The sequence below is a fragment of the Podarcis liolepis genome (assembly GCF_965112155.1).
Source record: "Podarcis liolepis genome assembly, chromosome: 1".
Taxonomy (NCBI): Eukaryota; Metazoa; Chordata; class Lepidosauria; order Squamata; family Lacertidae; genus Podarcis; species Podarcis liolepis.
The window spans coordinates 20222132-20246066 of record NC_139554.1 but is presented as its reverse complement, the minus strand read 5'-3'; the positions used below and the strand labels follow the sequence as shown (position 1 = coordinate 20246066).

The 23935-nt window shown below is 42.6% G+C and overlaps 1 protein-coding gene across 1 annotated transcript in view; it reads left to right on the top strand.

Annotated features, from left to right (window-relative positions):
* Positions 1-20961, top strand: part of LOC310707124 (uncharacterized protein C14orf132) — a 39664-nt gene extending 18703 nt beyond the window's left edge. The window contains exons 2-3 of the mRNA XM_083503895.1: positions 12812-14885; positions 15259-20961. Of these exons, the coding sequence (XP_083360021.1) occupies positions 12812-13036 (225 nt within the window). The 3' untranslated portion in view covers positions 13037-14885; positions 15259-20961. The remainder of the gene's footprint in view (positions 1-12811; positions 14886-15258) is intronic.
* The last annotated feature ends 2974 nt before the right edge of the window (positions 20962-23935 follow it).

Genomic DNA, 23935 nt, shown 5'->3' with positions numbered 1-23935 from the left:
CCTAATTATGTATGACAGTCATTAGCCCAGTGGAACAGCAGCCTGCCTGAGAGCATCTGTTTGAGAAAGCCCTGTGTTGCCGTTTTACTCTGATGCATTTGAAATGCAAATCGCAGCGCTAATTAGACAGCCTTTCTGCATCGAACCACATAGCTCTTTTCTCTTGAAGCTTGTATGCAACTGTCAGGCAGGCTTCAGAAGAGTTTGGGGGGTTTTCGCCTGTCGCTGTCCGCAGCATTCTCGTTTTCCCAAATGTGCAAGAGCGTTTCTTATGAGGCAAGTGATCTGAGGATGCATCTCTGTAACCTTGCATGCTCACAGAGCCACTCCCATTTCTTGGGGGCCCTAATCTCCAAATCCTTCCATGCAGATGTGGGGTGTGGTTCTCCATGAAGCCACAGTCAACTGAGCCTGTGTGCATAAATATTGTTAAAATAGCCGCTCTCTTAGAACAGCCTCCTGGCTACAATAGTCACCATACGCCTCCTTGAATAAAAGACATCTTTCATTGCCTGTAGGGAAAGTGCTCTCTCTGCTGGGCTTCAGGGGACATCTGTCAACAATGGAGGTAGAGGATCTCTTCAAGGAAAGACTCCTAAACCAATCTAGTTGCATCATTTAAGCTCTACCCAATGTTTGGGGAAGGGGTCAGCAAACTTTTTCAGCTGGGGGCCAGTCCACTGTCCCTCAGACCTTGTGGGGGGGTGTTGGGCTATATTTTTTTTGGGGGGGGGAGAGAACGAATTCCTATGCCCCACAATTAACCCAGAGATACCTTTTAAATAAAAACACACATTCTGCTCATATAAAAACACCAGGCAGGCCCCACAAATAACCCAGAGATTCATTTTAAATAAAAGGACACATTCTACTCATGTAAAAACATGCTGATTCCCAGACCTTCCATGGGCTGGATTTAGAAGGTGATTGGGCCACATCTGAACCCGGGCCTTAGTTTGCGTACCCATGGTTTGGGAGAACGGGAGCTCTGAGGCAAGGGGGCAGCCTTGTGGGGAGGAAAGCTTATCAACGGCCCACATAAGGGCGGTCTTTTATGTATTGGCAAAAAGAACTGCATCAGCAAAAAGAGGTCAAAATAGGTTACAGATTCAGTGTAGTGGTGAGAGTGTTGAACTAGGACTTGGGAGACTCGGGTTCAAATCCCAACTCAGACATGATACTCTCACTGGCTGATCTTGGTCCAGTCACTGCCTCTCAGCCTAACCTACTTACAGGGTTGTTGTGGGGAACGAATGAGGGAGAGAACCACCTTGAGCTCAATGAAGAAAAAAGTGGAATATAAATGCAATACATAAGTAATAAATAATCTCGTGTATCAGTCAAAAATTTCTTTTTGCCTGTACTAGAACCATTGATATATCCCATCCAATCAGGCTGTCACAGCTGCTTGTTTGTCTGTTTTAAGCGTTTTATTTTACATGTGCTCATCCATCAATATGGCTCTCGGAGAAGCTTGCATAAGATCAATAAAAACCAGACAGCCTTTGCCCACTGGCTTGCACCATAAAAGACACCATACAAAGGGGGAAATGGAGAGGAAAAGTAAACAAGGAAAGTCAGATACTAGTTCTCGAAAGTTTTAAAATAACCAGCTGGAATAGAAAGAATTCAAGGAGAAAGGCCTAATGGAGCTCATCTCTCAGTAGAAAGTCAAGATACGGTGCTATGTGTGGCCCTGATCCAATTCAAAGATGTTATTGGCATCAAGCTTCAACTCATGAGGTGAGGGGAAGACCCCATCTGCTGAATCACCCCGATTTACCTTGTTACCTAGTCACCACAAAGAGTCAATGCATACCGTGAATCAATTACTGATTCAAGTTATTTCAAGGAAGAATTCACAGCAGCCATTTTGAGAAGCCATGAGTAGCATTCAGCTAAGTCTTGCTCAGAGAAGGCCCTTTGAAATTAATGAACCCATGGCTCAAGTTAGGTTTGTTCGTTTCAGCGGATTTATTCAGGAGTAAAAGGTACTTGAATAGCACCTCATGGAGTCACATTTTCTCTCTCTCTTAAAACTGAGATCATGAAGAAACGTGCATATGTCACGAGGCCCTAGAATTAATTGGCTCACCAATGCACAGCGACGGTAATTCGATTAATAGCAAATGTTCTCAGAAAAGATTACTGAAAGGCACAGATTGAGTCATAGGTTGGGCTGGTTATTTTTCAGGCTGAATTTTCAGCACTGTGAATAAAATAACCAACAATGCAAACTTAATGTGCCCCATGCATTTTTGTTTTTAAAAAGAAATATTTACATTAACCGCACAAAATGTTAATTGCACACACGTAAACAGTGCAAGGGCGAGTTTACTCAGCCTCCTTTCCAGGCAAATGTTACAAAACTAAACAGATCTCTTATGATTTTTCTCTGAGGCTCTGGTTGAAGGAAAAAGCTTCCCATATGGTTCCTGTATTACGTCTCAGAGCTGGCTTTTAATTCTTCTTCTTTACAGCAGAGCTGAACACTTTATCAGTTTATTTGCAAAGATTTCAGGATGCAGTGCTCGCCAGAGGAGTACTTTGCTTATGTGTGGTGGATGGTAACAGGACACAGCTTGGTTTCTTGGTTCCCTGGCTTTTGTTTAATAATAAAAAATCATGCTTATGCTTCTGAAGCAGAAGGCAGGGATTAACACATGTGACCAGCTTCTGCTTTTGGTCTAAAACGGAAGGGATTAAGAACATCAAGCCAATGGCCCACGTTGTCCAGCATCCTGTTCTCACAGTGGCAAAACCGGCAAGCAGGGTCTGTGTGCAGCAACACTCTTCCCACTTGTGCTTCCCAGAAACTGGTATTCAGAAGTGTACTGCCTTCCAAAGAAGAGGAAAAACATGGCAAACATGGCTAGTTGCTGTTGATGGCCTAGCTATGACGACTATGTGTCTGAGGCAGGGCCGGTTGCTGGACATCACAAGTAGGAAAAGCGCTGTTGCACTGATGTCCTGATGCTTGCAGGCCTGCCGTCTCATAGGCCTCTGCAGGATGTGAAGAAATACTTACTATTGCCTGTCCTGAATCTTCCAAAATTCAGCTCCATTGGATGACCTCTAGTTCCTATAATATGAGAGAGGGAGGGAAAGACTTTTCTCTGTTCTAAAGTTAAAGATTCAGAACACCATAGCTTTTCCCTGTCAAGGACAAAAGGAACATTTGTGATTTCGGGCGCATCAATGGCTGGGAAAGGGAAGGGGAAGGATAAACAGTCCTTACCTGTCACACAGGTAAGTTCAGAAGTGATGCTAAATGTGGGTTGCCAGTTTGGGGGGGAAGCAGTTTTTTGGGGACTCCTGCCCAGAATTTTTCTGGCACATGTTTTCTTTCCAGTGTTTAAGGTTGTTGCACTTTCTGTTGACCCGAAGAAAATACTAATTAAATGACATGGTCCTAATTTTTCGTGGGGAGGTGGGTCTAAGATGATGGTTGACACACCTCCCAGATTTCATAATTCGGATGAGTGGGGTTGGAGAAATGGCATAATAAAAGAAAGGGTTATAGCAGTTAGGCTTGAATTACTGTTATAACAACAAGGGTTGGTGCTGTGCTGTTTTTATTGTAATTATGTTTTAAATAGATCTCTAATATTTATATACAATATTAATTCTATTAATGTTTAATTGTTTTTAATTATTTTTTCTCACCTTGTTTTTAGCTGTTCCTATTTTATCTGTAAGCCACCTTGAGTCCCTGTCAGGGGGAAAGGCTGGGTGTAAATAAATAAATAAGAATAAGAATATAAGAATAAGAATAATTAGGAATGTATGAGGGTTATATCTCTATGCAGCACTGTGGTTCTTGGCTAATGGGTCGGATAACAGCCTGGAAGTAATCAGCCCCAAATAGGAAACAGGATGTTTGACTGAATGGATCTTTAATGTCATCTGCACATTCTTCTGCTTATTGTGTTGTGGCAGTGATATAAACCTCATAGTACTGTTAAATCTCAAATCACAGTCCAACATCTAAAACTTGAATGAACATCCAGTTATCTCACATTAAGGCACTTCACCAAGTTTCACTGCAGAAGGCATGTTGATATTCTTAGGGGGATATACAAGCCTGGGGATGGTTCATTCTGTCTGGGGATGCCATTCTATAGAGGCACGTTGAGATGTATTTACTAAACTGAGTAGAGTCATTGCTGCAGGTAATGGCAGAAAATGCTTCATTCTCAACACCTGACAGTCAGCCACCTTGGGGATGCCATCGTAAATATACCTATTTAGAGACAGGTCACTGCCCGCATCAAACTGTAAGCCCAATGGCAATACTAGAATGTGAATTGTCCATGACAGCAGGACTCTCAAAGGAGGTGGTGGTGTTTTTTGCTTTTTGTTTAAGATAAACAAAATGGGGGAAAAGAAAATGCCCACCTCCATTTCATAGTTTTTAAGGGTTTTCAAATATATAAAGTGGGGAGGGACACAGGGATATATTTACCTTCTGCAGAGTACTTTTAAATAATGTATGTGTGTGTTGACTTTTTATTTAACATTCTGTTCCCATCCCGTATTCATTTCACAATGATATGGGAGGTAATTACAAGAGCAATGTGAGGTAATTAATTTTGTATATTTCAAAAATGGAAATTCCATTGCTGTTTCCAAGGTCTGCTTTCTGTTATTTTGATTTAATTCGACAATTAACCAGCAATGCAAGGTCATGGATGGACGCGTGCAAACTGAGTTTGCCATCAACCTGTCTGTATCACTCTTGTTATGCGTTTGGACTGCTAAATTAAGATAGACCAGAATTGCTCCAGGGATGAAGCCTTAAGGGTGTCTTGGAAGGGACCATGTGAAAATATCCTTCTGGAGTCCAGAGACAGGGTATGGACAGACGAAACTCTGTTTTGCAGATCCTCTCCTCCAATTAGATAGCTGGGTACTCTTCACCATTACGCAGCATGTTGTCCAAACAAATGTTTTGTGTCTTAAGTAAATTTAATTGATTGACAAGGTGGAACGTGTGCAGAGGAGGACGACCAAGATGATCAAGGGTCTGGAAACCAAGCCTTCTGGGGAATGATTGAGGGAACAGGGTATGCTTAGCTTGGATAAGAGGAGACTGAGAGACGATATGATAGCCATCTTCAAATATCTCAAGGGCTGTCACATGGAAGATGGAGCGAGCTTGTTTTCTCCTGTTCTGGAGGATAGGACTCAAACCAATGGCTTCAAGTTACAAGAAAGCAGATTCCAACTAAAAATCAGGAAGAACTTCCTGATAGGAAGAGCTGTTTGGCAGTGGAATGGACTTCCTTGGGAGGTTGTGGACTCTCCTTCCTTGGAGGTTTTTAAGCAGAGCTTGGCTGGCACCGTATCCTGGATGCAACCACCTCAGGCAGTAGAATCCACTGGGGCAGCAGTTCCCGATGTCAATCTTTCTTCCTCTCTTGTTCCTGATGCAGATTTTTTTCCCTCACTCCTTCCCAGGCAGGGAGTGGGATTCTGCTTTGGGGTCTGCCTCGGGTGCCGAAATGTCTTGTGTCGGCTCTGCCCCCTACATTGCAGGAATCACAGCTGATCAGGGTAAATATGTAAGGGTCTGATACCAGGAAATGTGGGCAGTACTGACTTAGATGGACTAATCGATCTGATTTATTGTAAAGCAACTTCCTAGGTTCTGAAAGGTGGCTGGGGCAGGTGGAGAACGTACATATTTGTTGATGTATGTTGCTGTAGATTCCCCCCCACCCCCACCCCGTTTTAGGTTTGATATTACATTAGTTATGGAACAAGACTTCTTTATTGGCTCTGATCCAGGAAGCCCCTTGAAACACATTTAAGAGACTGTATGCAAGCAAGCAATGCAGCTTACAACACATTCATGAAAAGCAGCTCCTTATATAGTAGCACAAACTGCCCTCCCCCAAAAGGAATATTAAAAATATTTGCACTGCAGCATGCAGTGAGGAGGGGCACTGTTGTCTGAATATATATATATCATGCAGCACTGGTTTTTAATCTGCTAACAGATTACACCCACATTTTCTGGAATTGCCCCCCCCCTTTTTAGGAATTCTATTTCTGAAATAATTTCAAAAATGTTAGGCTCCATTTGGATATGTGTTCCTAAGATATTTCTGCTTGGATACTTAAAAGGTGTTATCATAGACAGCGATCAAGGGGTAGTAATCAATTTGATTACTGCAGCAAAAATAATAATTGCTAAGAATTCGGGGGGGGGGCTTTTTCTCTCTCACTACTTTTGAGTGGGTCGAGAAGATTTTGAATATGGTAAAAATGAATGATCACTGCAGATGGTGACAGCAGTCACGAAATTAAAAGATGCCTGCTCCTTGGGAAAAGGCGATGGCAAACCTAGACAGCATCTTAAAAAGCAGAGACCACACCTTACCAACAAAGGTCCGTATAGTTAAAACCATGGTTTTCAGTGATGTATGGAAGTGAGAGCTGGACCATAAAGAAGGCTGATGGCCGAAGAATTGATGCTTTTGAATTCTGGTACTGGAGGAGACTCTTGAGAGTCCCATGGACTGCAAGATCAAACGCATCCATTCTTAAGGAAATTAGCCCTGAGTGCTCACTGGAAGGACAGATCGTGAAGCTGAGGCTCCAATACTTTGGCCACCTCATGAGAAGGGAAGACTCCCTGGAAAAGACCCTGATGTTGGGAAAGATTGAGGGCACAAGGAGAAGGGGACGACAGAGGACGAGATGGTTGGACAGTGTTCTCGAAGCTACAAACATGAGTCTGACCAAACTGCGGGAGGCAGTGGACGACAGGAGTGCCTGGCGTGCTCTGGTCCATGGGGTCACGGAGAGTCGGACACGACTAAACGTCTAAGCAACAACAAAAAATGAATGAGCGAACTCATTATAGGAGAATACAAGCAAAATTAACCAAATAGATATATTTGGGGAGCTCAGGGAGGGCAGAAACCTCCCATAGAACAGAAGGGCAAAAGCTGCTTGGTATTGCTTTTCAGTATATGGGGAAATTGTATTTTTTTTATATACTGGAATAGCAAGTACAATGATAATATGCAGCCTTATGATGCTCTCCATTCATCATAATGTGGGGGTTTTCTAGTTAGAAATTTTATTACTGTATTTTAAACTTTCTGGTTCTGGCAGTTTTTGGCAAACTATAACAATAAACATTGCACCACATAATTTACAAAATGTAACTATCTTATTATTAGTATTAATAAAGGACATATCCTCCACAACTCTTTCAACATTTTATTTTATTTTTCTTTTAGGTACAAGATTCTCCCCCCCCCCCCCAAAAAAAAAAAATCCAGCTCCACTATAAATGGGATTAAAAAGCAAATAATTTTATAACTTATCAAAAACCAACAAATTTATGATTAGTGGCCTAGTTCTTCAACTAATTTAGCACAGAAATACAAGCATTTTAAAGTATGAAACATTACACATCTATCCGTTTTTTGCATCCTATTGTTATTTAGAACAAAGACTATGAGCAAAAGGGGAAATTGCTGCAGATAGAAATTTATTTTATGATGAATAAAAATTCAAACTTGAACCTACTTAGTGTGTTGGTAGTCTTGTTTGTTTCACTTTATATAATTTCATTATTATATTTCTCTTTCAGTTTTCTCTCTCTTATATTTTGAATGACAAGCTGTATAATGTGTGGAGTTGTATCAGGCTGAATTTATTGACAGCATCCTGCTATTTGGGGCACTTATTTTTATTTTCACTAAATAAAACATTTTTGTACTTGACTTTTAACACTGATTTTTATCCATAGCAAAGAGATTTCCTTTGTGAGCAAGCTCACTTTCACATCTGTACTTTAACATATACATTTCAAGGCATAAATGTGAAGGTTGCTGAGGCGAAGGGGGCCAGGAGGGGCAATATAAAAATTTTATTTCTTAGCAGAACATGGAACCAGTGGGAACTGCACACTCATTCTGAATCTCGATTGTTTGAGGAAAATCTACATTATTTCATGTAAGAATTATTAGTTACATAGGTGTCAAATGTGCTAGCTTTGCGGGGGGGGGGTCACAGCATACATTTTTTTCATTATTGCATACTAATTATAAGTATTTATGATGTTGAGCCTCTCTCAGTTAAACAATGGTGCGAAGAGATACTGAGCCACAAGGTTGGAATACATGGCACATGTGCAACCATGTGCTTTCTGAATTCAATAATTGCTTCCATAGCAATAAGTGCTTCGTTAGAAAGAATTTATTCTTCCCTTGAGAAGCCTTCCTTTCCTTAGTACAGTGGTACCTCAGGTTACATACACTTCAGGTTACAGACTCCGCTAACCCAGAAATAATGCTTCAGGTTAAGAACTTTGCTTCAGGATGAGAACAGAAATCGTGCTCTGGCGGCGCGGCAGCAGCAGGAGGCCTCATTAGCTGAAGTGGTGCTTCAGGTTAAGAAGAGTTTCAGGTTAAGAACGGACCTCCAGAATGAATTAAGTACCATACTTAACCCAAGGTACCACTGTATGAGCAAGCTGACATACCTTAAACCTTCTTTTCCTTTACATCTCTTATGCAAAGTATTAATGTCCTGCAAGAAACCCATCTTCTCCTGGCTCCTAAAACAATAATCCTCTGCAGGGCCGGCCCTCCCACTGGGTAGAATAAAGCTTCTGCCTCAGGCAACAGTTACGGGGGGCAGGGAGTGATGCAAGGTGTTGAAGGACAGAGATGTGTGTGTCAGGCAGCTTGCCTGGTGCCCCCTCAACTGAACAACTGGCCTCCATTGTGGTTCAAGTTCGATTCAGCTGTTTGACCAAATGGAGAGGGGCCATCTGATCATCTGAGAACCTTTTCCATTTTGATCCATGTTTGTTTTGAATTTCTTAATAAAAATAAGTAGGATGGGGAGAGCTGGAAAGTCCCCCCCCCCCAAAAAATGAAGGTCTGGATTGTTTGCAATTTGAATTTTTAGAGTTTCTTCCCCTTTTCAGTCTTTCCTTTTTATTTCCCAATAATCTTTTGCTGAAAACAGATGTGGTCTGTTTGTACAACTTAGTCCTGGGCCAAGATCAGTTGGAATGGATTCTAGCATCCTTTTAAGCATACGAGGTACTTAATCTTCCCCCAGAGTTCACAAATACTTGCATGACCTTGAGATATTCTTGAAATGTACAAGATGGTGAGTAGAAAGATGGAAATGTAGGGAACTGCCTTATAAAGCAGGTCCGACTATTTTCCGTATAGCCCCGTATTGGTAACTTTGAGTTGCAGTGGCTGTCCACTACCTGAAGCAGAGGTCTTTCACATTGCCTGCCACCTGACCTAGTTTTAAACTGGAGATCTCGGGGATTGAACCTGTGACTTTCTGAATGCAAAGCCAGAGCTCTACTGCTGAGCTGTGGTACCCCCCACCCCATGCTTTGGTTCCCCTCTTACTGAAAGACATTAATGAGAGATTTTCCTGTTGAGTCTGGCTGCTTCTAGACCATCACACTATCATTCATTCATACAAAGTGGACTTGATGGTCTTGCGCAACAAAGCCACTTCCAAAAGAAGTAGGGGTTTTGTGGCAAGGAAAGTGATAGGAAAATGCATTGGATAATGGCAGTGTTGGGCGACATCCTAAAACCACCATCCAAACAAGATGAATGCTCAATAAACAAGACAATCTGGCAGAGCCCTCTGTTGGATACTGCGATCGGAAACCTAAAGATTGCTTTAAACCACATCGTTCAGTTTTCCCGCAGCTAGTATATGTTTGTGCCAAACAAAATCAATTTCCACAAGCATCATTTCATTTGTTTCCTGAGCTTTTTTGTGAATACAGAAAACATAGTCTAAAACACCCCTTTTCAAGCTCTTTTCCTAAATGTCTTGTAAAGGGCTTGACACTGATCTCTTAAGATTTTCTGCCAACCCTGGGGAAAGTAAGGCACCGAGGGTACAATTTAAATGGAAAGATGATGTATTGTGGGGCTTTGCTACAAATAGCACATTGCCCAATTATAAGAATAATCTTCTCCAAAGCTTGCCTAGTAGAGACATGTTAGAAACCCAATCGGTCCCCTTAGCTATTTGGCTATCTGAGCTTAGGGCCAGCTCTGATGTGTCTTTCTTCACTGATAAAGGCTCTCAAACCACTAGACTTTGAGAGCTTTCTGTAACAATGATTCACATGGACAATTAAGAAGAGTAATTCCCCCAGCTTCCCCAAAAGGAAGAGAACTCTGGGTTTTCCCAGTTGCTCATTTGAAAATATCTGCTTCTCTTTTCTCATTTTCCTTTTGTGCTCGCTTCTTCAAATCACACAGTACTACAGAAGATTTTTAAGTATACAGTGGTACTTCAGGTTACAAACACCTCAGGTTACAAACACTTTGTGTTACAGACTCCGCTAACCCGGAAGTAGTACCTCGGGCTAAGAACTTTACCTCAGGATGAGAACAGAAATCATGCGGCAGCAGGAGGCCCCATTCATTAAAGTGGTACCTCAGGTTAAGAACGGTTTCAGGTTAAGAACGGACCTCCGAAATGAATTAAGTTCCTAACCAGAGGTACCACTGTACTGGTATTAGACACCTAGGGCAGTGTTCAACTAAATAACCGTGCAAGTGGAACATTTATTGCAGTGGGACTTGATCCCCATCCCTCAGTCTCTGTGTGTCCTGAATCTGCTCCAGAGAATTGGGGTAACCCCTAGAACAGATTTAGGGGGTGCACAGGGAAGAATAAGAGGGAGGGACTTTCCATTGCAGTCATCTTCATGCTGTGATGAATCCCATCCCTATTAAAATTCTTTAGGTGTGACATTTTGGGTTTAAAAACACAATATGCAGCAGAAGTCTACAGTAAGTCATAACATCCAAGTGAACATACAGCCGCGTATTACAAAACCACACTAAGAAAACAAAATAAAATCTCGAGCTGAGAATGTACTAACATGACTAACAAAATACAGAAGTTAACACTACCATGAAAGCTGGGAGAATAGAAAAGGCTTCGCTTGATGCCTAAACGACAACAATGTAGGTACTCCCAAGCCAGTTTCCCTTGGGTGAGCATTTCATAACCAGGGCACTGCCCAGCAAGAATGAATGTAAGACGAGCCTACTGGATTAGGGCCAGTGGCTCATCTAGTCAAGCATCCTGCTATCACAGTGGTCAACCAGATGCATATGTGAAGTCTTCAAGTAGCACCTGAGCACAGCAGCACTCCTCCTGACTCTTTGGTTTCCAGTAACTGGTATTCTCAAGCTTACAGAACACCACCGAGAAAAGTTCTCTTTCTCAAAGCCACCCCCAACTTCTGATGGAGAAGACACTCGGATGAGGGGCTCCATTGCCAAGGGTATCATCATATGGGAGGAGACATTCCCTTGGGTACTGAGGTGCCAAGCAATGTGGTATCCCATCCTTCTTCAAACAGTTCAGGGTGGCAAAGATGGAGGGTACTGTTCTCATTTTATCCATGCAGCAATCCTCTCTGAGGTAGATTCTGTTAACTCAGTGAGTTTTATGGCTTAGCAGCCCTTCAAGTTGAAGACTCGTCTCTTTAAAATAGGACATGAGGGCACCCCAGCTCAATCTCTTAAAGTTTCTTAAAATTCTCTTAAATTATGGGTCTTGTCATATCAGATGGTTAACTTTGTCTTAATTGACTGCAGAATTTGTGGGGAATGGTGATGGCAGAGGCTGCCTGTCATAGGAACTTCAAGCCCAGCTGTTAGCTTTCATGGCAGAATTTGTCCAGGGCTCCAGAAAAGCTCTGAATTAGAATTTAAATTCACCTGAAGGAAAAGACTCTTAATTCCCACCCCCCTAAAGTACTGGTTTCCTTCCTGGGATCAAGAAGGCACTTGGACATGCTGAAATGTGTGTCCACTTGAATACATTTTCCATCTGGGTGTTTTCCCCTCCCACCAATAAACTGTGTAAGATACTATGTTAGAAGCTTGAAATCCCATAACAAATATTTATCTTGGACAAGGCCTGTTTACTGAAATGGTCATTCTGGAAGAATGACTCTTGAACTGATGTCATACAGAGTAGGTCTATCCTTTACTGAGGATAGAATCACCAGCCTGGGACATCAGGCCTTCAGAAACCAGGACTAATGGGCTAAATTAGCCACTTGCTAGCCCTCTCTCCTTCACTTCCTTCCACTAACTACTGTTACCTCGCCATACTGTCCAATTTTTTCTGACACAAAACTGGGAAGTGCAGTTTCCGGGATGTGCTCGTAGCAAGTTACGTGACCCATGCTTCACTTTCACCACAAAGGAAACACTTTTTCAAGGCAAAAGCACATGAGACCGCAGCACCCAAAATGGCTGCCAAGATCTCGTGTGAAAAAATGGGATGCCCCGTTTTTCCCCAGGGCTCTTGGAAGCTATGCCTCACTTCATGCCCCTCTACTATAACACATTTGAAACCCATCATCTGCATGTTAGGAGTCATTTTGGAACACCATGTGACACAGTCCATAAAGAGGCAGGCCCTGCTAAACTCTGCACTGTGGTCTTCAAGTTTTAAAGTATTCGCTTTAAGGCACAGAACCAGAAGCACATGCAGTTTTCTTACCCTCCTACAAGAAATGCTAGTGTAAAGTCACTGCAAAACAGAAACACCCATAGCATTTATTTTTCATGAAAACATGTCTTGCACCTCTCTTAAAAGTATATTTTTGCAATCCTCACCATTATATCACCAGATATTGCTGGACTCCACCACAAACAGCAGATGATGGAAGTTGTAGTCCAACAGCACCTGGAGGACAGCAAACAAGTATCTATTTATGGACCTTTTCCTCCAATTCTTGACCCTAATGTTCTAAATTCTTCTTCCACAGCTTCCAGTTATGGGAGGAGCCTTCATGGATTCGCCCAACGAGGACTTTAGTACGGAATACTCCTTGTTTAATTCCTCTGCCAACGTCCACGCAGCTGCTTCGATGCCGAACCAGCCTGAAGATGCCTCCCGTTCTTCAAACGACGCCATTTTGTTATGGATTGCAATTATAGCCACAATTGGAAACATAGTTGTTGTTGGAGTTGTGTATGCCTTCACATTCTGAGAAGAAAGGACAACAGCTCGGGGAGGTGGACAGTTGCTGTTTCATCAGCGCAGAGTGTGTGTATGTATGTGGATATATATATGCGCACATGCCTATATACAAATGTAAATCTTTTTAAATATTTGTAGGTAGACCCTTGTTAGCTAAGAACAAGCTTAACCAATAGGTGACCAAAAGATAAATGGGGGGGGGAGCCACCCTTGAAGTCCTTTGTAAGTGATGTGGGGAGGAAGCATCTCATTAACAGCATAATCAATTAAATGTAAAGTTTAACATGAAAAGTCAGTGAATTTATACTTTGTCAGATCATTGGTCCATCTAGCTCGCTATTGTCTTACTGACACAGCAGATCTCCAGGATTTCAGATAGAGGGACTTTTCCCCGTCTCCTACCTGGAGATGCCAGGGATTGATCCTGAGACCTGAATTCAAAGCAGAGGCTTCATGACTGAGCTACGGCCTTTCCCCATAATGCAAACTGCAACGCACACAAAAGAAAAGGCAGGTTTGCTCACCAAGGGCTCTGATCCTTGCTGGCTAGTGAATTTGTTGCTTATCTCATTTCTCTATGGTTTTAAGTATCTAATTACTCCTGAATTGGAGCTTTGTACGTGAATACCTTCCTCCTCAGGTTCTGCAGCAGTATCTTTCCTTGCCCTCCATAGGCACTGGACAAGTAGACATGCAGAAGTGGTTTGAATTTTTAAAATGGCAGGAAGGTATGCATGTGGAGAGTACCCCTTTTTCGTTGCCCATTACAAAGGCACATTGAAATATTACAATTGGTTTTGTACATATGGTTACTTTCCTAGCAGTTGATCCTGCCGGAGAAAGAAAATGACTCAGGTGTCTAGAAAGTTGTACAATCCAGTTGCATAAATCTGAAAACCCTGGGTCTGGAAGGATAACATGGTAGAAGTTCAGGATCTGATAATGAAATAGAGGCTTGCAACAATATTGATAGATATTCTTGGTTACATGGGGAAACATAATGGTGACAGCCCCAAAGCCACACTCTCATGCACAGAGAGAGATTCTGGTGTCTTCTTCTAACCCAGCTGCATTGACCAAAGTCTGTGATGGTCTAGAACAGAATGAGATGTTATTGTGTGTCTGTGGCTCAGAAACCAATGCCACTCTTTCACCAGGTCCATAGAGATATTTGTATAAAAACTCATGTCAAAGGGAGTTAGGAGAAGGCCTCTTTTTTTTGCTGTTGTTCTAAGCCAGGGATAGAGAACCTATTATTGTGGCTCCAGTTTTCAGCAGACCCAGCCAGCATGGGCAATAGACAGGGATGATGGGAGTTGAGTCCAGCATCATATGGAGGGCTCCAGTTTTCCACTCACTGCTCTACACTCCCTGCCATGGTTGCCACCTGCTACTTCTCCTCATTGCTCCTCATCATTGCTACCACCTGCTTGCTTGTCAGACAGTCAAAGAGCAATCAGACAGTGATGGCTGGTTATCAGCATCACTACTGCAGCACAGAGAGGTCCAAAGGCAGTGGTGTAGTGGCCCATGGAGATGTCACCGATCTGTTACCATTCCTCTTGTAGGGTCCCTGTCTCCCGTGTCCTAGAGTCACCCAGCCAGCGTGAAAGGGGAGCTTTTGTAGCCTCTGTATGCTCTCAAGCTAAGCATTTAGGGACACCAAGAGCACAAGGTGCTTCAGTTTCAGGAGAATGTTATGAAATGGAACTTCATGGAGAGAAAAAATACACAACTCAAGTCACTCTGAAAGAAGATACTGGAACACTCCAAATCATTTGCCTGTGGACATGCATAGAAAATGGTAGTTCTAAAAAATAATATTTTAGAAGTTTATATAATTGTAGAAAGGGACACGGGTGGCGCTGTGGGTAAAACCTCAGCGCCTAGGACTTGCCGATCGCATGGTCAGCGGTTCGAATCCCCGCAGCGGGGTGCGCTCCCGTAGTTCGGTCCCAGCACCTGCCAACCTAGCAGTTCGAAAGCACCCCCGGGTGCAAGTAGATAAATAGGGACTGCTTACTAGCGGGAAGATAAACGGCGTTTCCGTGTGCGGCTCTGGCTCGCCAGAGTAGCTTCGTCACGCTGGCCACGTGACCCGGAAGTGTCTGCGGACAGCGCTAGCTCCCAGCCTATAGAGTGAGATGAGCGCACAACCCTAGAGTCTGTCAAGACTGGCCCGTACGGGCAGGGGTACCTTTACCTTTACCTATAATTGTAGAAGGGATATAGCTGTGAGGGAACATGGCTAGGACTAGCAGGAAGGGACGCTGCACTTCTAAATTTGTCACTACACTCCTGGCCAAAGGTTCTCTGTTATAAGCAGTTTAATGAGCGTTCTCCCTGCATTAGCAACATGGTTTTAGTTAGCATGTCATATAAAAAGATAATCATGACAAATGCTATGAAAGGGCACTTTGTGTTTTTATTTATTATCATTTTTTGCAGTCGAATATTTCAGTGTTTCCAAAAGTGGATGTAGAAATCTTGGTGAACATGTCCTGTGTTGCATTTGGAAATGCTGTGAAGAATAAGCTGTTAATAAGCAATGGCCTGATTCTCAGGATCATTGCACTGTGGTTGTTGCATGGAAGGCAGAGTCAGAGGCTGCAATCCTGTGCACATATCTTCCTGGGAGAAAGTCCCATTGTACATGGTGAGGAAAAATGCTCATAGGACTAGACTGGGAAACTTCTGTCATAAATAACTGCAGAGATAAAGATGGAGGATGCAGTTAAACCTCTAAAAATGATGGAAGAGGTATCAGTAGAAGGAAAATATCGGTATGGCTAGTGAATATTTATAGGCATCATCTAACTCCCCCCTCCCCATTTATACATCAGGCCTACCTTTCAAACAGTTGACTAGCAATACATCTTTTCTTGCCTTACCCTTATTTTCCATCAAGTCATCAGTCATCATTTGTTCAAGCAGCACCTTTGCAAAGCTAAGCAGGGTCTGGTCTGGTTTCAAATTGGATGGGAGACCGAGTATTGAGATTCCTGCATTGCAGGGAGTAGGACTAGATGACCCTCAGGATCCCTTCCAACTCTACGATTCTGTGAGTCTACTGCTCAAACCCAAAATTTCCCCAGTTCACCCCTCCCCCGTCAGTTCCCATTCCAAACCACTAATGAAAACTAAATGACTTTAGTTTCACGCTCCTGAATGCTTTTTTTGTTTTTGTTTTGTTGCAAGCCTATTGCTAGCTTCATGATTAGATTAGATTTGATTAGATATTCATAGGAGTTTCAGCAGCTCTGGCACATTTTTGCAGCGAAAACAAACTTTGCACCGTCAATAAGACAGAAAACCATTTCACCATGGTTACACACAATTGTACTTATTTTATTTTATTTTTACCCAGTGGGCTCCCTGTGCCGCTTGATGAATTTGCTGATAACAATGCTTCGCTTGAGCTAATTTGTGGGTTTTAATCTAAGTGCAATTAACAGTGTTTGTGTTTGTTTGCCAACGGACTAGGCCAAATTTTAAAAGAACATTCAGCCTTGGAAAAAAAGAGCAGACTAAAACAAATTGTGGAGAAAAGAACCAGGCTGTCTTTTTAAAGAGCGGGAGATGTAATTGCATTGCATGAGTGTACTGTTTTCAGAAAACAAGGCAGAGAAGTAGTTCTCTCCACCCCATATTTTCCATATTCATGGTTGCTAATATTATTAGTAATGGTCTCACATAACTCGATTACTGATTTAAAACCAAACTGCTACTAATATTCTGTGGTATTGCTTCCCACAAGAGGCAGTGATGGCCATCAACATGAATGGCTTAACAATTAGACAAATTGAGGAAAAGGCTCTCAAAGGGTTATATCTGACTAAATTCTACTCAGAGGAGAATTGTTGAAATTAATGGACTTAGGAAGGGACAAATGAAATTGACCATCCTAGTTCAGTGATTTGTTGTGTGTTTTTCCCTCCTATGAATGCTTCCTCTGCGGTATCCGAGAGATATTCAAGATCTTAATAAGTTCTCCACATTTTCCTGCAGGGGAGTTATTAATGTGTAAAGCAGTTCTGTTTTTCACATCATGTCCCAGATAATGTAATTTTGCTCAGTGTCCTGCAGGTAATCACAGAAGTGGAGGGCCTGTGAAATGAATTCAGTTTTTTAAAAAAGGAAACAAAACCCTTTGGAAAAAAATTAATTTTGCATTTAGAGTTCTCACAGTTTGAATCTGCATCTCTTTGCTTAGATAATGAAGAGCTACCCATTTCTAGTACAGTGGTACCTTGGTTTTAGAACAGCTTACTTTATGAACAACTTGGAAATACAGTGGCACCTCTGGATGCGAACGCAACCCCTGTCTGCGCGTGTGCGGGTCGCGATTTGCTGCTTATGCGCATGCGCATGACCTCATTTTAACTGTCTGCGCATGTGCAAGTGGAGAAACCCGGAAGTAATGCGCTCCGTTACTTCCGGGTTGCTGCAGCGCGCAACCTGAAAATACTTATCCCAAACCTACTTCAACCCGAGGTATGACTGTAGAACACTGCAAACCCGGAAGTAGGTATTTCGATTTGTGAGCTTTGCCTTGGAAGCTGAACATGTTCTGCTTCCTGTTGAGTGTATTCCATTTGTAAATTGAGTCCCCCGCTGCTAATCAGAGGATTCCTGTTGAGTCAGTCGGCTGTTGAGTCCCGAGCACCCACACAACACAGAGGTGATATTTGGAGCCTTTGTTTTTGCTATTTTTTGCGTTTTTGTTTGTGTGACTTTTTCATTTTTTTGACTGTGACTTGTTCTTCGTTTTAATGGGACTGACTTGTGACTGTGGCTTGTGACTTTGTTTTTGGGACTTGTTTTGGGGACTGTGTGGAATTCAGTTCAGCTCCTGGTTGATTGTGTGACTGCAGAAATGGATAAAAGCCCCCCCCCATCCAAACAATGACTATCATCAGTGCACATAAGGGAAAAATAATTAATTTTTATCATCTGTAATACTGTCTTATTTATTTTATAGTACAGTACATTGATTATTGCTTTCACTTTATGGATCAATGGTCTCATTAGAAAATAAAATTCATGTTAAATTGCTGTTTTAGGGGTTGTTTTTAAAAGTCTGGAACGGATTAATCCATTTTGCATTACTTGCTATGGGAAAGCACGCCTTGGTTTTAGAACACAGACTTCTGGAACAGATTAAGTTTGGGAACCAAGGTACCACTGTAATGCAGTGATGAATGGCCACAGCTGTACATTTATATCTTGGGTTACAGATGCTTCAGCTTGCATTTTTTCGGGTTACAGACCGCTGAAACCCAGAAGTACCAGAACAGGTTACTTCCGGGTTTTGGTGGTCGCACATGCGCAGAAGCGCTAAATCACGCTTTGCGCATGTGCAGAAGCGCCAAACCACAACCCGTGTGTGCGCAGATGTGCTTCTGCGGGTTGCAGACACCGCGGGTTGCGAACGTGCATCCCACACGGATCACGTTCATAACCCGAGTGCCCGCTGTATAAGGAGCACATGTACGAATCCATGCACTGTAGCGGCTTCTTATTAGTGAGAGCATAAACTTTTAATCTTAAGCGCATGAACTTTGAATACTATGTGAGTGAGTGCGTAGCCAAACTGTGGAATTTACCAGCACAGGAAGTCGTGATGGCTATCAATATGAGTGCCTTCAAAAGCAGGTTAGGCAAATTCATGGAGGTTAAGGCTGTGTTACCCTGTTGGAGGCAGCATGCCTTTGAATGCCAGTTCCTGGGAGTCACAAGTGGGGACTGTGCTGTTGCATTCAGGCCCTGCTTACAGACTTCCAATAAACATCTGGCCAGCCATTGTGAGAACAGAATTCTGGACTAGGTGGGCCATTGTTCTTAGGATGCTCTTTGGTGACTTAGAATCCTACCCACTTGTTCCTTGGATGTAAGGCTTTGCTGTGTTGACAGAGGAGCAGACCAGGGCTGTTAGCCATCATTACTATTCCTTTCCTGCAGAAAATGTGTCTTAGGGTGTGAGCACCTGTCCGCGAGTAGGGAGTCAGCAGAATGGGGACGTCTGCACAACCAGGTGCTCTGATCTTGCTGAGATCAGGGTTGGCTGGAACAGAAATGATCAGGTGCTGATCTGTGTAAGTCTCCCCCATTTCTGGGTGGGGACAATTCTCAGTGTGTTCCCAGAAGTGACCTCCGGTGGTGTGGAGAGACTCTCTACACAGTGGGGATGGCAAGCTTGGGCTCTTTAGCTCTCCTGAGTCTGCTCATGCAGAGAAGTTTCCAGTATTAATTTGCCCCTTTTATAAATCTGCAAATGTTCTGTTATTTTTAACCAACCTAAAATACTGGGCTGTTTTTGAAGCCATCAATATAGAAGTAGAGCCAGTTGTTTTGATAGCCTCAAACAAGTCTGGTATGGGATATAACTGGGTGTCTCTTTTGCACTCCTTCAGTTACACTCCTTCAGAGCTTGGAAGCCCCATTAGGGCCAAAGCATACATAAAGTTATGCACTCTTGGGATTCTGGACACAAATCAGAATTCTGATGTAAATTTCTCATGTGGATCGTTCTATGGTAAGTGGGTGGTTAATCTATTTATTTTTCACTATTTTGCAGAACTTTTTTGGGTGGGTGGGTGTTCTTTCTCTCTCCCTATTCTTTTGCAATGTGCTGAAAGCTGTTAAGGTGCTTGTGAGGTTTTGCACAAAAGAAGCCATCAGTTTTGCAAAGCATGTTCTTTCCGCTTTTTTAAGTAGTCTAACATGACAGGTGTTCAACTACAAAGAAGAATCCAGTCATCTGTACTGTAGCGTGTGCTGCCAATGAAGTCTCTGGCTGCAGCCCCCTAATACAGTCGTACCTTGGATCTCAAACGCCTTGGCTCCTGAACAAATCGGCTCCCGAACGATCAAAACACGAAAGTGAGTGTCCCGGTTTGCAAACATTCTTTGGAACCCAAACGTCCAACGGGGCTTCCACGGCTTCTGATTGGCTTCAGGAGCTTCCTGCAGCCAATCCAAAGCCGCACTTTGGTTTCCAAACATGTTGGCAGTCAAACGGACTTCCAGAACGGATTCTGTTCAACTTCCAAGGTACAACTGTACTACTAAGGCAGGTGGAAGAGTTTCTGGATGCCATTAGCTGAGATGCTTTGAGCCTAGAGAGTGGCCAACTGGCATGGTGCCACCATGTTGGTTGCTGAGGGAGCTGCCTAGTACTCTAGGAGGGCCTACTACTCACACCTGCGCTGGCCCCCTTTACCTTTAAAAATTTTTCGCCCAGCATTTTGATGCAGACCAGGCAATTTGAGTATTGGAGCTGCCATTTTTGATTTCCAACAACGCCCCTTCTCAGTGCGTTGTGGGAAATTCAAATGGTATCTCCAAGATCCAGCTACCAGTTCATCATTTCAGCACCATGCTGCTGCTGTCAGGTGATACTTCAGGAGAAGCCACATCATCAGAGGTTCCCTTCACCTGAGCTAGATCCTGCTGTCCAGAGTCTTGTGATGGAATCTTTATATTCTCTCTCTCTCTCTCTTTGATACTCTTTTTCTTTATACCGCTTGGTTTCTTTGGAAAGGTCAACAGTTGTACCATTTTTATCTTGTATGAATTGTTCTACAGAAACTTATTCTTGTAATAAAACATGTTCTTGATAACGGGGGTTTCTGAACAGAGGGCAAAACATTGAGAATGCTTCTGTGTTTTACCCGGGGTTTGCGTAACATCTTGTATAAGTCTTGAACTGGTTTAAGCAAACCAAATGTATACTACTTTTTCACTACTACAGTGCTCCTTGTTGTTTATGAGCCTCACTATACATGTAATTATTGATATTATTATTATTATTATTATTATTATTATTATTAATAATTGGGTAGGGTGAAAATGCCTTTGTTAAAGTACAGTTATATTTGTGCTTTTCTAAAAAAAACCAACTATACAACTATTAAAGTTATCAATGTTTGCAAATGGTGATATTTTGATTCTTTTCCTATAGTTACATTTTTTTCTTTTATTTTACAAAAATGCAATGCATCTGCAGTCAGGTAATGTGACTTTATACTGGATTTTCTTCCCTTATCAGGTTATTTGCAAATCAGGAAAATTCAAATGGGGGATGAGGTAGGCAGTGCAGGCTGCAATGTGGATAAAGAATATATTGTGTGGATGCCACAAAACTGAAACAAACACAAGCAGCTTCAAACCCACCTTAAAACCCCAGTGTGAATGAGTCCTCTGTCTATGTCACAAGCCATGATCTAGCTCATTACAATGTGTTACGCTTTGCAGATGCCATTAGACCTTTCTCTTTTTACCTTCACAGCAACTGTCAGTTGTCTATTACAGGCACATCCTATGCACGGCACTCTTAGGTTGCCAGTACTCCCAGCTGAGGGATCCATACTGTGGTTTAGACAGGAAGCATTTTGCCCTGAGGCTCTGTTCTGACTCACTATCCTAAATCCATGTGCTGCTGCTGTAACCCTGACGCCTGATGACAGGGTTGATTCACAGCTGTGGGCTCTGGAGAAATCCTGGTTGAATTACTGCCCTGAAAGTCGGCGTGCTCAACTGTTTCTGTTGCAGCAAACATTAAATGATATGTCTCTTAAGATCTTCATGGAAGAAATAACTTCAGTTCACCGTAATACGTTGCAATAGGTTGAGAATTTACATTGCCAGCCAAAAGAATAAGTCTGGGGTGCTTCATTGGATATATTTTCACTGTGTGTTGTTCCCTCCCATCAATTTTTTCTTCTTCTTCGGCGATCATTCTTCGCTAAGCAAGATTGTCTTCCATGAATATGGTGTTAACAGTGTGTCCATAAGTGACTGTGGAGGCCAATTCTGGATCCTCACATCCTTCCACAGTGGGGACATAGGTTTGTGGGTGGGGGCTGATCATGGTGAAGATGTGCCAAATGTGCCTTCCTCTGCAGTCTCGTGGTCAAGCCCATTCCTTGTAGGCACCTGGCTGGCCACCGTGAGAATAGATTGGCCATTGGCCGGACCCAACAGGCACTTCTTATGTTCTTAAGGCCCCATATTCATTCCCAAGCATTCAAAGAAAACCATACAAAGCTAGATGGACACAACATAAGACTCTTCATATGTAATAAGAGGACAGTTGCCTTCAGGGAACTCCCAGCAGAAATGTGATCACTAGACGTCATGGACAAGACCAGGCTTAATTCTGAATGGTTAGTGCCAGGAGAAGATTTAGGCACTCCCCAAAAGAGTGTCCTAGTGCACCTCTCTACTTTTGTCTGTAGCCAGAAAAGCCAACGTGGTGCTCTCTGGGTGTTGCTGGACTCCATGTCCCATCATCCCCAAACCAACATGGCCAATGGTCTAGTAGGATGGGTGTTGTAGTCCATCGGCATCTGGAAGGCACATTGGCTGCCCCTGGTTTCTGGGACTGAATGACAGTCTACGGGGGAAAGTGAAGCACTATATGTGGAGAGACCATTGCAGGCATGGCATCTCCAGACCTGACACAGGATACCCCAGACACAGTTAAAGGGTTCCTATATATAGTGCAAGGGATGTGGGTGGCGCTGTGGGTTAAACCACAGAGCCTAGGGCTTGCCGATCAAAAGGTCGGCTGTTTGAATCCCCGCTACAGGGAGAGCTCCTGTTGCTTGTCCCTGCTCCTGCCCACCTAGCAGTTTGGTGGGCATGTCAAAGTGCAAGTAGATAAATAGGTACCACTCCAGTGGGAAGGTAAATGGCGTTTCCGTGAGCTGCTCTGGTTCGCCAGAAGCGGTTTAGTCATGCTGGCCACATCGGCCAATAAAGCGAGATGAGCACCGCAACCCCAGAGTTGGCCACGACTGGACCTAATGGTCAGGGGTCCCTTTACCTTTATATATAGTGCATTTTAGCTCCAGGTGTCTAGCCTACAATATACAGCTCCTTCCTCCACCCAAGCCACACTCATATTAATAATGGGTATTCTACCAGATTTGTGGATTTTAATCTTTTGCAAGAGTTCATCGTCCAAAGAACCTTGATTATGGGGCAGCTGATTCATGTAATTAATAAATGGTAGATAAATAATAATGTCATTGTATGTGAAATTTTCTTGATTTTACTGTTTTGTGAACCAGTTTGAGGTTTGTTTTGTTTTTACAATCAAGCAGTGTACGAATTTCACAAAATAAATAAATGCAGTGTTCTGTACCTGTTTTTGCCTAACCTAACAGGGTTTCTCCTCCCTGTTATTTAATTAATACACTCAAATTCTGTTGTTTGGGTTGAAAGCGTTTTGTTCCTCTATTACATGAGAATATAAGTGACTACCCAAGAGCAATTTTCTTCTTTGGCTGTCCCAAGGATTCTCACAGAAGGACTCGACTTGGCTTTGCCAAACCACATAAATGCTAGAACGGCTTCCATCTTGCGCTGTTTTACATGTGGGTGAAGTTAAACGCTCATGTCCAGGTGTTGCTTGTCAGTAACGCTCAACTGAAAACAGCCCTGCTAGCACTTCCTCTATATGGATTCATCAGTGAGGCAAACTTTTAAGAATGAAAAGATACAGAAATGCAACTCTGTATATGACAGTTTTTATCAACCTGGTGCCTTATAGTTGAAGGCCTCAATTTCTCCTTTACAGAGAATATAAGAACGTCATTGCTGTGTCAGACGCAAAGTCCAAATCAAGTCCAACATCCTGGTTTCTATGCTTCCTGTTTGCCATATGTATGTAAGATTTCACCTGTGGGCATCTGCCGAACAGTTTAATTTTTTAAGGCCACCGCCTTTTTTTTAAAAGATACGCTTTATTAAACTTTTTGAAGATGCAAATTAAAAATAAAATAAACAGCTAAGCAGCTACACATATGAATGATCTTAACACTTTATTCTTTCTATTTTCTTTACAGGGTTTTCTTTGCCAGATTTTTTATTACAGGGTTTTGAGATGGCTCAAAAGATCCAT